This window comes from Myotis yumanensis, unplaced genomic scaffold (genome assembly GCF_028538775.1).
Source record: "Myotis yumanensis isolate MYYU_CA2020_CCGP unplaced genomic scaffold, mMyoYum1.0.hap1 SCAF_12, whole genome shotgun sequence".
Taxonomy (NCBI): Eukaryota; Metazoa; Chordata; class Mammalia; order Chiroptera; family Vespertilionidae; genus Myotis; species Myotis yumanensis.
In genome coordinates this window covers 741,220-754,748 of record NW_027223763.1, presented here as the reverse complement: position 1 = coordinate 754,748, position 13,529 = coordinate 741,220, and the positions used below count along the sequence as shown (strand labels likewise).

Sequence of the window (13,529 nt, the reverse complement as noted above, 5' to 3'; positions counted from 1 at the left end):
CCTGTGCAGGCCTCACCTCTGGGGCACCCCTCCCACCAGCACTGGCAGTGGGCCTGCTCTCGGGCTGGACTCTGGACCCGGGGCCGGGACGGCATGCGGTGGGCTGGGTGTTGTGGATGTTGGGTATGAAGCGGTTTCTCTGAAGGGCCAAGAACCTGGGAGGGACCACGGGGAGGGCTCCGGTGGGGTGGGTGCTAGCAGCTGGCAGGGGAACCCAGCGGGTCCCGGGAGGGGAGGGAGATGCAGAGCTGCCTGCTGGGAGCAGCCCCAGGCTGGGCTCGGCTGCCTGCCCAGCTGTACCCCGGAGCCAGGGCCACTTAGTCCACACCTTGGCTGGGAGGTTGTCCCCCTGGGGAGCCCGGGCTTGGGAGGGAGGAGTGTTTTCCTGGGGGAGTAGGCCTGGTGTCTCTGGACTCTCAACCTACATACTTGCCAACCTCCCCACTCCCCCCGCAAGCAGCTGCGGAACCTGACAGGTGGACCTAGAGAGGACGAGGGCTGGAGGGCTGGGCCCCAGGCACCTGCAAAGCCAGAGAGGGCATGCCTGGTGGGTGGCCAGGGAAGGTGGGCAGCAGTGAGGCCGTCAGGCTGAGTGGGATCTGGAATCAGAGCTGAGGCACAGCCCTTGCTGGGCGACTGGAACCCAGGACATCTCCCTAGGTCAGGCCTTGTCCAGACACCAGGGACCAGCACCAGCAGGCAGAGCCCTCAGGGAAGGACAGGCTGCATGTGCCGGAGTCAGGGGAAGGGCCAGGAATGAGGAGGGTGGGTGGTGTGAGGGTCACAGATGCTCAGGGGCACCCTCAGCTCTGTCTCCCAGGGCAGAGGCCCTCCCCACCCCCTCCCCAGAGGAGCCCCACTCTCCTGACGGAACACAGGCAGCAGGGGCCATGGATTTCTATAAAAACAACCTTTATTGACAGTCACAGGCCACTAGGGCAAGCTCTGAGGTGAAGGAGGCCCCTGCCCGCTTGCCGCCTGGGCACCTGCTGGCTGAGGAGCATGAGGGGCTCCCGTGAAGCCGAGACTAGAAGCGGGGCTGCCCTGCAGTCCAGGGGGGTATGGGGCTTCAGGCCCCGAGCAGAGCTGACCCAGAGCCCGCACCCCCACTGCCTGGGCAAGTGCGGGGACTGCACCCCCACCTGAGAGGCTGTACCCAGGGGCAGTGGAGGCCGGGGGCTGCCACCTGAAGGCAGCTGCTGCCATGAACAAGGCGTTTTGAAGACAGGCTTGCTGGGGACGGGCCTGTCGAGGAAGCAGTGGAGGCGCCCTGCCCACCTGCATCCTGGTCAGCTGTCCTTGCCGGCACTGCTCTTCTGCTCCGAGGCTGTGGCCTTGGTCAGGTTGCCCGCCTCCCTCTTCAGGACACTAAGCAGAGTCTGCGAGCTCTCCAGGATCTGGGGACAGACACACGGGGGTCCTGCTGGAAGCTCCCACAGCCAAGTCCCCCCAGGGCCAGGCCGAGGGGCAGTGGGACAGGAGCAGCCAAGAGGCAGCCCCGCCACCTCCCACCACAGAGTCTAGCCCAAAGCCCCTCCCTCACACCCAGGAAAGCGCGTTAGTTCTGGCCCCTGCTGCCACTCGCTGCTCCAGGACAGAGCACGAGGCTCCACGGACAGCCACGCCATCACCCCCCGCGGGCCTGGCCCTGCCACGTCCTGTCACTTCTGCTTGGGGGCGCCCAGGCCCCGAGCCCACCTTGAGATAGGCGGCCTCCGTCTCCGCGATGGTCCGATCAAACTCATTCCGAGAAGCGATCTTGCGCGCCAGGTTCTCGTTGACTCTGGCCAGCTTCTCGGTCAGCTGCCTCACCTCGTTCTGCAGCCGCTGCTTCTCCTCCTCCTCCTGCTGGATCTGCCGGCACAGCTCCTCGCGCTTCTGGCACAGCTCCTCGATGCCTGCGGCGCGAGGGACCGGCTGTGGGCGCGGGAGGGGGCGCATCCCACCCACCCCGGACCCCACTGCTTCGTCGGACACGGGGGGGGGGAGGGGCGCCTGCCACGAGCCACGCCAGCGTCCTGCTCCCAGGGACTCGGGGTTCAAGGCACCGCACGAGACCGCCGGGCCGGAGCCTGGAGGCAGGACGGGCTCGAGCCCCAAGTTTGGGCTCCCTCCGCAGACGGCGGTGCGGGGCTAGGTCCCAACGGCCCCCGCGCCGGCCGCCCCCGCACCGACAGGACCACAGACGCGCCCTCCCGCCGCCCGGCCGACGCGGCCGCTCACACTTGACCAGCTCGTTGTTGTAGTTCTGCAGCGCCGCGCCCTGCTGGGTCATGTCGCCGCCGGCCGCCCCGCCGCCCAACCGCCGCCGCCTGGCGCCCGCCTGCTACGTCATCGCCGCGCGCCCCCGCCTCCGTGTGCGTCATCGCCGCGCGCGGCGCCGGGCAGCTCTGGGAGGCAGTGGGCGCCGATGGCGGCGGCGGCGGCGGAGGGGCCCCCCGGGCCGGCCCTGGAGCTGCGCGGGGCCTGGAACACCGTGAGCACCGGGCTGGTGCCGCCGGCCGCGCTGGGGCTGGTGAGGCCGCGCGGGTTCCCGGGTCCCTGCGCGCTGCCTGGGGCTGCGTCCGCCGCCCGCCGCGGTCCGGCTCCCTCCGCGGCGCAGCGGGGCTTCCGCAGCCTCTCCCCCGCCTGTCCCTGCCCCACCTGCCCTGCCCCTGCCCCTGCCCCCGGCCTCCCCACCTGCCCCCACCTGCCCCCGGCCTCCCCACCCGTACGCCGTGCTCACCTCTGTCCCGCCCGCTGCCTTCCAGGCGTCCTCCCGGACCAGCGGCACAGTCCCGCCGAAGGAGGAGGAGCTGCGGGCGGCGGTGGAGGTGCTGAGGGCGCACGGCCTGCACTCGGTCCTGGAGGAGTGGTTCCTCGAGGTGCTGCAGAGCGACCTGCAGGCCAACATCTCCCCGGAGTTTTGGAACGCCGTCTCCCAGCGCGAGGGCTGCGCCGACGAGCCGCAGTGCCTCCTGCTGCTGCTGGACGCGTTCGCGCTGCTGGAGAGCCGCCTGGACCCCTACCTGCGCAGCCTGGAGCTGCTGGAGAAGTGGACCCGCCTGGGCCTGCTGATGGGCACCGGCGCCCAGGGGCTGCGGGACAAGGTGCACACCACGCTGCGGGGCGTCCTGTTCTTCTCCACGCCCAGGGCCTTCCAGGAGACGGTGCAGCGCCTCTACGGGCGCTTCTTGAGGGTCTACATGCAGAGTAAGCGGAAAGGAGAGGGGGGCACGGACCCCGAGCTGGAGGGGGACTTGGACAGCAGGTATGCCCGCCGCCGCTACTACCGGCTCCTGCAGAGCCCCCTGTGCGCGGGGTGCGGCAGTGAGAAGCAGCAGTGCTGGTGCCGCCAGGCCCTGGAGCAGTTCCACCAGCTCAGCCAGGTCCTGTGAGTACTCGTGCCCCGTTGCTCCCGACGCCTGCTTGCTCCCCTGGGCCCCGCTGGCCTCTGCACAGAGCGGGCGAGCTGGCCGGGGTCTGTGCCATCTGTCCTCATGGCCATGGCCATGGCTGAGGGGGGGTGGCCAGGATCCTTGTGCTGTGAATGTCACACCTTTTGCCCTGGACACAGGCGTATCTCTCAGTCATTCCCCCTAGCCCGGCTTCACGCTTGGCTTGGTTGAGTCTGCAGGACTCCAGGTGCCTACGGAGTCCGGCTCTGCCTTGTGTGGCTCCGGGGGAGGGAGGCGTGCGTCCTGCCCTGTGGCTGCGAGAGGGTGACTTGCTGCTTTTGTCTGTAGCACAAGTTGGAGGGGAGGTGGTACTTGGTCACGCAGGTGCCTCTCCAGTCCTTTGAAGAGGAAAGGCCTTGCTGTTGGAGCCGGGTCCTGGTGTGTGGCCCTCCAGCCTCTGTGGCCACTCGGGATGATTCCGTCCCGTTGAATGAGATGGCAGCAGGGTGGCCGATAGGCAGAGTCTTGTAGCTGTGCCGGCAGGTGGGGGGCCCTGAGGGGTTTGTCCCAGGTGACGTCACACAGAGCAGTCCTCATCTCTTCATGGGTCCCTTTGGCATCACAGACAGACAGGCTTTGGGCTGAAGGCCACCATCAGTGGCATCTGTATGTACGTGGCCGTGGTGGCCATTTCTGGGAGATGAGGTTTGACCCTGAGAGCCACACATGCTGTTGGCACGGGACAGCCAGTGTCCCAGCCCAGGCAGCAAGGCCAGCTGGGGAGGTGCTCTGTCCTCTCAGCATCCCCGGGCACAGTGGCGTCGTCCCTGCCAGGAGGGTCGTGGGGGCGTGTGCGGGTGTGCTTGTGCGTGCGTGTGTTCTGCACGCCCCACAGCCCGGCTCTCCCCAGGCACCGGCTCAGCCTGCTGGAGCGGGTCAGCGCCGAGGCCGTGACCGTCACGCTGCACCGGGTGACCCGGGAGAGGATGGAGGACCGCTGCCGGGGCGAGTACGAGCGCTCCTTCCTGCGCGAGTTCCACAAGGTAATGGCCCCCGGGGCGTGTCTCCTGGGACAGGCGAATGGGTTTCTGGCAAACGGGACAGGCTGCCGGAATGTGGGGACCCGAGGAGCCGGCCTCGCTTGGGCTGAACGGCCTGAGTTGTCCTGGTGCCAGATGGAGGCAGTCCTCATGGGCGCCTCGGTGACAGCATGCTCGGCGGTCGGTGTGAGCCGCGTGGCTGGAGGCAGCGCCCGGGTCTGCTGTGTCCCGGTGAGGGGCCTCGGGGCGCCCACACTGTTGGGATGTGGTCTCGGACTCTGCTCTGGGTTTCGTGGAGGAGCTGGGACCAACCGTGAGGTCACCCAGCTGCTCCCGCTTCCTAGCCGTCCTCCCCACCTCGTCGTCGTGTTAGTGTCACTCCTGCCGGTGCCGATTAGCTGCGATCGGGGGTGGGGGTGGGGGAGGGGGTTCGAACGAAGCAGCTGCCCGCAGCCGTGGTCTGAGTGGTCGTGGCCTGGGGCCTGGCTCGGGAAGCCGTGCTGCCCCAGGTGCAGTGTCAGGGGGTCTTCGCGGGGTTGGGCGTCTGTGGGGTGCGCTGTGTGTCCTGGGTCCGTGTGGCGGGATCTCTGGTAGGTTTACTGCTCACGCTCAGAAACGCTCACTACACCTTGAGCGGCTGCACGTGGGGGCTGGCTGTGTGTGGTCCCTCTCAGGTGGGGGTCAGCCCGTCCTCTGCCCCTAGTCGGGCTGCTGTTGCACGTGGAAGGGGCAGGGGGTGCGTTGATGGTGGGCCTACGACGCCCCCTTGGAGCCGTCCCCCTGCTGATCTGGATGTGCTTCCGGCCCCCAGAGCAGGTGGCCTTACGGGGGCTGCCCAGGGCCCAGCCGACAGGGTGGCTGTTGGTGCAGCTTGTCCGCCTCTGTTCCGGGTCCCCCTGGCCCACATGTGCTCTCCCAACAGTGGATCGAGAGGGTGGTCGGCTGGCTGGGCAAGGTGTTCCTGCAGGACGGCCCCGCCCGGCCCGCGTCCCCCGAGGCCGGCCCCACGCTGCGCCGCTGGCGCTGCCACGCGCAGAGGTTCTTCTACCGCACGTACGCGGGCCTGCGCATCGAGGAGCTCTTCAGCATCATCCGAGGTCGGCCGCCCCCGCCGGCCCCCCCCTCCCCCGCTCCTGAGGGTGGTGAGGGCACCTGGGCTGCATTGTCCGGAGCAGAGCTGCCCCCTGCCACCCCCCCACCACCCCCCTCCCCCCCGCGGCTCCCCACTCCAGGGTGGACTCCCCAGCCCAGTGTTGGGGTTGGGGTGGGGGACTGTGCCTCTGGTGGCCACCCGCCCCCGTGGCCTCAGCCCTGCTCCGGCCCAGCTCTCCGGTGCCCCGGCGGTCTGCCCTGCAGGGCAGCTGCAGTCAGACCTGTGGGCACGTGAAGGGTAGTGTAGCGTCCAGTGGGTGTTCCTGTCTCAGGCGTGGGCGTGGCCGTTCACCCTCCAGGCCCCGCCCCCTGCGTGTGCGTCTGTGTGTGGGTGCGAGGGCAGCCTCTCCCTGCAGACTTCCCCGACTCCCGGCCGGCCGTGGAGGACCTCAAGTACTGCCTGGAGAGGACTGACCAGCGGCAGCAGCTGCTCGTGTCCCTCAAGGCCGCCCTGGAGACACGGCTTCTCCACCCAGGTATGGGCCGACCCCCCATTGACCTCAGGGCCCAGGACCGGAAGCGAAGAGTCCAGTCTCCCAGCCACCTGCAGGGCCTGGGGGGAGGTGGGTAAGGAGCAGTTTTGGGGGGCCCTTGGGGTGTTGGCCTGGTGGTGGGGTGGTGCACAGTCCCCGGCACAGACTGCTTGCTGGGGCGGGCGGTGGCTCAGATCTCGGGCGTGCAGTCACCTGGCCCCTGCAGATCCCCTGGCTGGCCGGTGGCCACCCTGGGTGCTGCCGTCACCCTCAGCCTCCTGTCCCGGCTGTAGGCGTCAACACGTGTGACATCATCACCCTCTACATCTCGGCCATCAAGGCGCTGCGCGTGCTGGACCCCTCCATGGTCATCCTGGAGGTGGCCTGCGAGCCCGTCCGCCGCTACCTGAGGTGCGTGCTGGGGCTCCCCCTGCTCCTCTCCTGCAGCCCAGCTCCCGGGGGCCCTGCTGCTCAGGGACACCAGGCCCCGCCCCACCCCGGTCCCAGCACCGAGAGGTGCCTCCTCTGACCAGGCCCCAGGCTGACGGGCGGAGCCGGGCCGCAGTGGGGACAGACTCAGGAGGGGCCTGAGCGGGGTAGGGCTGGGGCTTCGGCTGCCCTGACTCGCACCTGCGGCCTCCGGCCTGGAAGGGCTGTTCCTGGTCACCTGGTCGTCTCACTCCTGCCGCTCCCACAGTCGTTTGTTTTACTTTATTTTGTTTTATTTTTTTGAACAAAAGCCTAATGCTTGTCTCTGACCTGCAGGCGGGACTGGCCGTGGGGAGGGAGCGAGCGCCGTGGGGTCAGGTGGAGGGTGAGGCTCCTGAGGCCCCTGCGCCCCCTGGCAGGACGCGGGAGGACACGGTGCGGCAGATCGTGGCCGGGCTGACCGGGGACTCGGACGGGACCGGGGACTTGGCCGTCGAGCTGTCCAAGACGGACCCAGCGAGCCTGGAGACTGGCCAGGACAGCGAGGACGACTCCGGGGAGCCCGAGGACTGGGTCCCCGACCCCGTGGACGCTGACCCAGGTCCGCCGCCCAGCCCACCAGCTGTGCGGGAGGGTCCGGCTGGGTGGCTGCTCTGGTTTCCAAGTTGTTGCCACATGGCCCTGAGGCTTGAGGGGTCAGAGGTCAGCGGCCTCCCAGCCCGGCGCCCGTCCTGCCTCACCGGCTCAGCGGGGGGCCTCACCGTCCCTGAGGTGCCGGCAGTGACCCTCCCGCGTCTGCAGGGAAGTCCAGCTCCAAGCGGCGCTCCTCGGACATCATCAGCCTGCTGGTCAGCATCTACGGCAGCAAGGACCTGTTCATCAACGAGTACCGCTCGCTGCTGGCCGACCGCCTGCTGCACCAGCTCAGCTTCAGCCCCGAGCGGTGAGGCGCCAGCACTGCGGGCGCAGGACCCTTGGTGGGCCCGTGTGTGGCCGTGCTGATCTGAGTCCCCTCGGGCCAGGCAGGGGCTGCCCGGGAGGCCTGGGAGTGGCCCGCGGTGGGGGCATTGGGCGCCGTCCTGAGCCCCGTCCTCCTAGGGAGATCCGCAACGTGGAGCTGCTGAAGCTGCGGTTCGGCGAGGCCCCCATGCACTTCTGCGAGGTCATGCTGAAGGTGAGTGCTGTGCCCGCCCCTGCCCCCCCCCGCCCCCCCAACCCCGCCTTTGGTGAGCCCCCCCGCCGTCCCCCCAGGACATGGCCGACTCCCGCCGCATCAACGCCAACATCCGCGAGGAGGACGAGAAGCGGCCCCTGGAGGAGCAGCCGCCGTTCGCGGTCTATGCCGTCATCCTGTCCAGCGAGTTCTGGCCCCCCTTCAAGGACGAGAAGCTGGAGGTGCCCGAGGACATCCGGGAGGCCCTGGAGGTCTACTGCAGGAAGTACGAGAAGCTGAAGGTACTGCCTGACGGGGAGACCCTTCCCCCGGCCCAGGTCTGCCGCCCGGGGCCTCCGACCCCCAGGGGGCTCCCACCGGCGGGGCTCCCACCAGCGGGGCTGTAGGGCAGGACCTCCAGGTCTCGGCCTTGGAGCCCGTGTGCTGCTGCCGCCTGGGCTCCGGTCCTGTGTGCGATGTGGGGTGCCCGGCCTCCCGCTCCGCTGTGGGGTGATGGAGGGACTTGGAGCAGCGCTCAGCCGCCCCCCCAGACAGGGACTCGGAACAACAGGATTGTTGCCTTCGTTCTGGCTCCTGAGGGTCCCAGCCAGGGGTCACAGGGCATCGCCCCGAGTCCACAAGGGCCCTCCTGCCTCTCCTGGCTTCTGGCGCCCGGTGCAGGCGCCGCCCTCCGCTGTGCAGCCACCTGTGGCTCCTCCCGGCCCCGGGCCCAGGTCTCCCTCTGAGAGTGCGACACCCTGATTGCATCTGTAATGACGCAAAAGTTATTCCCGGTCTCCCAGGAATATCTTTTTTTTTTTATGTTTGCTCTCCTTTATTTGTTAGTTACAAAACCTCATTTTTGACTGGACTCAGACTCAGAGGTCGAAGCTCTCAGAGAGGACAGTCTTGTCTCTTCGCAATCCGTTCCTGGCGTTTTCTTTGGCCTCCGTCCTCTCTTAGCCAGAAGCTCAGCATATTCTGCGCCTCTTCCTTGTTTTTCTTAGTACGCTGTTTCTTCGGAGCAGTGCGCCTGCTTTGTGTTGCGGGACACGTGGAGTAACGACGCTGAACCTTGGGTGCTTTAGTCCTAGGTTTCTTACCTTCTTTGTTTAGAGGCTTTCTCACAACATTTGTGGACATCATCTTCTTTAGAGAGATGAAAAAGTTTGCGGATCCTGCTGGCTCTTTTGGGCCCCAGGCGACGAGGCACGGTGGTATCAGTGAGACCAGGAATCTCTTTCTCCCCTTTTTTGTCAATGACCAAGTTGAGACACTGAGGTTGGCATCACAATGCAGCCCCGAACAGATTTGCGCTTTCTCCCTCCGGTCCTCCACGGTCTGTAACAGGAGTGCCCCTGACTCGCATTTCCAAGCGCGGTCGCCTCCTGAGGCCCAGGGTCAGGGCGTCACCTCTCTTAGGACCCCAATTTGGGCCCCTAAACACGTGCCTTTCTCACATGCAGCAGCCCCCAAAGTCTTACCTCCTCCAGCTCCCACTCAGTTCAAAACCTCACTAAACAGCAGCTCAGAGTCCCGCTCTCGGCATCAGCTCCCACCGAGTCCGGTGAGGCAGAGACCTGGGCTGTTCCTCTTCCGCAAGGAGCCCTGAGCAGACGGGCTGCCTGCCCCGCGTCCGTGGGGAGGGTGGGCACACGCCCTCGTTCCGACAGAGCGCGTCCGACCCCGGGTTCTGAGGCTCGAGGCTAATGGCGGGGTGCTGTCCTCTGCTCACAGGGGCCCCCTGCATTTGGCTCTGCCCGCCAAGCACTCGTCCGCTGTCTCCCCTTCAGTCCAGGCAGCCTTTCCCCGGGGAGCAAATTCTCAGAACCTGTGGGCTCCCCACGGCGTCCACGGCGGAGCCGGCGCCCTCACGTCTGGCTGGCTGGTTGCTTCCACCGCACAGCCAGCTTTGGGCCCCACTCTGGCTCCCAGGAGTGCCCGGCCCGCGGGGCCCAGTGCCGGGTTCCCTCTTACACGAGAGGCCAGGCTGTACCTCCCACCTCGGCCTGGGAGGCTCAGCTCAGCCTCCAAGCTCAGCACCTGCAGGTCTGCTCGCACCCAGCGCCACCAGCAGGTCCCGCCCCCCACCCCTCGGTGCTCCAGGGCATGTCCCTCGTTCCCACAGGCTCACGGCGACCTTCACTGTCCGTGTGTCTGGCACCTGTCCCTCCAGGCAGTCCATGCAGTGTGCAACTCGGTCGCTCCCCACCCCCTCCATGGCCACGCCCTGTGTCAGCATTTGTTAGAGCAGCATCCCCTCCCGGGACCCTAACCTATCCCTGTGGCTGCCACAGCGAAGCCCCAGGCCAGGGGGCCTACAGCAGGGGGTGTTCTGGAAGCTGGGTGACCCCAGGGTCGGGCCCTGTGCCCTCGGCTGTGGGAGGGAGTCGCTGGCGCCTCTTGGCTTGTGGCCACGTCACTGTCTTCATGTGGCTTTTCCCCGTGTCTGTCTTGTGTGTCCTTCCTCTCACGAGGACACGGGTCCTGTCATGTGAGGGCCCAGGCTCCCCAAGATGAGCTCGTCTTAACCAGTCACTCGGGCAGCGGCCTGTGTCCAAGTTTGATCCTGGGTGAGGCCACCCGAGACCCAGCTTGGCCTTCCTCAGTGTCTGTGGCTGGTGCTCCATTATATGGGGGGAGCGGGCAGAGCCCCGCCTGCCGGGCTGCCTGGGGGCCGGCGCCGGTCCGGCCTCTGTGCGCCCGGCCACGTCTCGCCCCGCCCTCCGCAGGCCATGCGCACCCTCAGCTGGAAGCACACGCTGGGGCTGGTGACCATGGACGTGGAGCTGGCCGACCGCACGCTGTCCGTGGCCGTGACCCCCGTGCAGGCCGTGGTCTTGCTGTACTTCCAGGACCAAGGTGAGCGGCCCGACGCTGTCGGGAGGGTGGGCAGGACTTGGGCGGCGCCTTCCCCACGGGGCCTGGGGGTGACGAGGCAGAGGTGGGGGTCTGGCCCCGCCCGCCCACCGTGCCTGGCCGCCCGCCCTCAGCCAGCTGGACCCTGGAAGCGCTGAGCAAGGCGGTGAAGATGCCGGTGGCGCTGCTGCGCAGGCGGATGGCGGTGTGGCTGCAGCAGGGCGTGCTGCGCGAGGAGCCCGCCGGCACCTTCTCGGTGGTGGAGGAGGAGCGGCCACAGGACCGTGACAACATGGTGCTCATCGACAGCGACGACGAGAGCGACTCGGGCATGGCCTCGCAGGCCGACCAGAAGGAGGAGGAGCTGCTGGTGCGGGCGCGGGCGGGGCGGGCGGCGGGCGGCTGAGGGCGGTGCCGCGGCGGCCGCTGACGCGCGCTGTCCCCAGCTCTTCTGGACGTACATCCAGGCCATGCTGACCAATCTGGAGAGCCTGTCGCTGGAGCGCATCTACAGCATGCTGCGCATGTTCGTGGTCACCGGCCCCGCGCTGGCCGAGATCGACCTGCAGGAGCTGCAGGCCTTCCTGCAGAAGAAGGTGCGCGACCAGCAGCTGGTCTTCGCCGCCGGCGTCTACCGCCTGCCCAAGAGCTGCAGCTGACGCCCCGGCCCCTGCCCCTGCCGTGGCCTCAGGATGGACAGTGGCCCCCGGCCCGGAGGCCCCGCCCCCGCCCCCCCCATGCCCCAGCTGCTGGCCCCCCCCCCGCCCCCCCCCCGTGACCTGTCCCCAGAGAACAGAGTAAAGCAGCTGGTTCTTCACCCCCTCCCTGTGCCGCTGGCTCTGTGGGCCCCTGGTGACCTTCGGACACATCTCCCTCCACTTGGCGGGCCCAGCTCCCGGAGCAGGTGAGGGAGGGAGCCCCGGGGGAGGCCAGGGCTGCACACCTGCTCGTGGGCTCTGCCTGCAGGAGTTCTTGCCCGTGGCCATGCCTGAGGCCCTCAACCAGGCGGAGGGAGCAGGCCTGGCTTGGGGGCCCTCGAGCCACCCCACTCGCCAGGCCTCCAGCTCCAGCCTCACTCCTCTGGCCTCGGGAAGGAACCTGCGGTGCCTCCCACAGCCCGGCCTGAGGGTCCAGCCCCCGAGTGCTGCACCAAGAGCCCCAGGGCCACTGCGGGGTCATGTGGGTTTAGCGGACCATCAGGCAGGCAGGTGGCCACACATCCCCCTGAGCCGGGACCTTCCTGCATCCCCAGCGGGAGGGGCTGCCTGGGACATGCCTCCAGGCAAGAGGGGTGGCCGTTGGTCCCCGTCCCACACTTAAGGCCAGCAGCTGCAGGAAGGCCCCTTACCTCCACCCCCGACGGGTGGCCAGGGCGCACCGGGCCCAGCGCACAGTGCCACACACAGGAGCCCGGGCGCCTCCTCCCCGTGCAGCGCCCAGAGGAACCTGAGGTCCCGGGAGGGGGAGGTGCAGACGGGCCAGGTCCGGCCTCAGCTGCTCTGGGCACACAGCCTCCGGTGCCAGAACGTCAGGCAGGACCCGCTCGAGCCTGGCACTGCCCCACAGGCGACCAAGTCCCTTCAGAACAAGTGTGCCCACTGTCCAGGCCTGGAGCCGTCGCTGCCCAGACAACCCCGTGGGTCCCACAGGCCCCCTCTGCACAAGGCCGGGCCAAGCGGCATTTCCGACTCGGGACCCCTCCTCTCTGAGAACTCGGCCTGCCACGGGCTCTGGGGGCAGGGTGGGGTTGGGCTCAGAGCCCCAGCCTTGGACGCCGCAGCCGCTTCCTGGGCCCCTGCCTGTGCGGAGCCGCGGTCAGCAGAGGGCTTCCCGCTCCAAGGCCCAACGGCCCTGAGTCTCCCAACAGCATCTGCTTGGCACTGGGCTGGGTGCGCCTTTGTCATCCCAACCAGGATGCAAACCTGCTGGACCGGCCTGGCGGGTGACAGTGCCAGGCCCGGGCACAGGCCAGCTGCACACCTGCCCTGGTCTGTTTGTGAATGAGTGCGGTTTCACCCGGTGCCTCAGGTCACAGCATCACTCGGCAGGTGTAGAGGTGCCAGGAGCTTCCAGGAGGTCCCCAAGGGCAAGAGGGGGAGAACCTGTCGGGTCAGGGAGGTCCCAAATAACCCGGGACCAGCTGGAACCCAGCCGAGCCTCCCCCAGCCTGTGGGTCCGCTGAGGGGCGGGCACTTCCTCCTGCTGCCTGGGCGTTGGCGGAGGGGCCAGTGTAGGCGGGTGGGGAGGAGGCCACGGTTAACCCGGACCGTGCCAGCCTGCAGGCGAGTCCCCTGGGCAGTGCTCGCCTGGGCTGCAGGGGCTGTGCAGGGACCAGACCCTCTGAGGGGCGGGCAGGCAGCCCCAAGTGGCAGTGGCTCTGGCTTCAATGACATGTTTAAGCCGGAGCCCAGGACCCTGCCCGCAGCCATTTCTGAGCCGACGCCTCTGGAGGAGGGTGGCCCGTAGGCAGTGTCTCCCACCTCCTCTGGGTGATTGGGGACCCCCTGGGGGCCTCCAAACTGGGCATCACTGGGGTATGGGCCGGACCCTCCCCCAAACAGCCAATGCGAGGGCAGTGGGCACAGGGCCACTCCCTGGCCATGCTCAGCCCCCGCCCGTCCGGCCCTGGCAGGAGGGTGGTGACGGCGGTCACCAGGCCCCACCTGAGCGGCTACTGTCCTTCTCCTCAGAGAAGCGCCTGGGAGCCGCTGTAGGAGCTGCTGTGAGCTGCCCGGGGCTGGGGCACTGTCTCCAGCACCCCGGGCCCAAGTGCAGGGCCCGCCCCTCCCCCTTTCCCAATCAGGGCTCTGGCCCCTCCCCATGGCCCCAGCCGCAGCCAGGTCGCCTCTGCCTCTGATCTGACCCGGACCCTGAGGGTGGCTCCCAGGCCCACCCACCCTGCTGCCACAACCCCCACACCCAAGGGCGAGGGAGGCTCAGGCCGAGGCCCTGCCCCCACCCTCCCTGCCTCACGGCCCTACTGTGAGGTCAGCGCCTGCCACTGAGTTCCGACCAGAGGTGTGTGTGGTCAGGCTGGAGGCCGGAC

At 68.2% G+C, this 13,529-nt stretch overlaps 2 protein-coding genes across 2 annotated transcripts; one reads left to right on the top strand and one right to left on the bottom strand.

The window, feature by feature from the left end:
* Positions 1-895: 895 nt before the first annotated feature.
* Positions 896-2,318, bottom strand: SSNA1 (SS nuclear autoantigen 1). The gene is made up of 3 exons (XM_070429969.1): positions 2,224-2,318; positions 1,699-1,898; positions 896-1,397 (listed from the first exon to the last, which is right to left on the bottom strand). The coding sequence occupies exons 1-3, from the start codon at positions 2,273-2,275 to the stop codon at positions 1,290-1,292; spliced, it is 360 nt and encodes a 119-aa protein (XP_070286070.1). The 5' UTR covers positions 2,276-2,318; the 3' UTR covers positions 896-1,289.
* A 57-nt stretch (positions 2,319-2,375) lies between these two features.
* ANAPC2 (anaphase promoting complex subunit 2) lies at positions 2,376-11,294 on the top strand. The gene is made up of 13 exons (XM_070430263.1): positions 2,376-2,515; positions 2,751-3,373; positions 4,288-4,420; positions 5,340-5,514; positions 5,926-6,045; positions 6,336-6,453; positions 6,891-7,072; positions 7,273-7,414; positions 7,570-7,645; positions 7,723-7,926; positions 10,357-10,486; positions 10,618-10,853; positions 10,930-11,294. Exons 1-13 carry the CDS (start codon positions 2,411-2,413, stop codon positions 11,140-11,142), a joined length of 2,457 nt encoding a protein of 818 aa, XP_070286364.1. The 5' UTR covers positions 2,376-2,410; the 3' UTR covers positions 11,143-11,294.
* Positions 11,295-13,529: the final 2,235 nt, after the last annotated feature.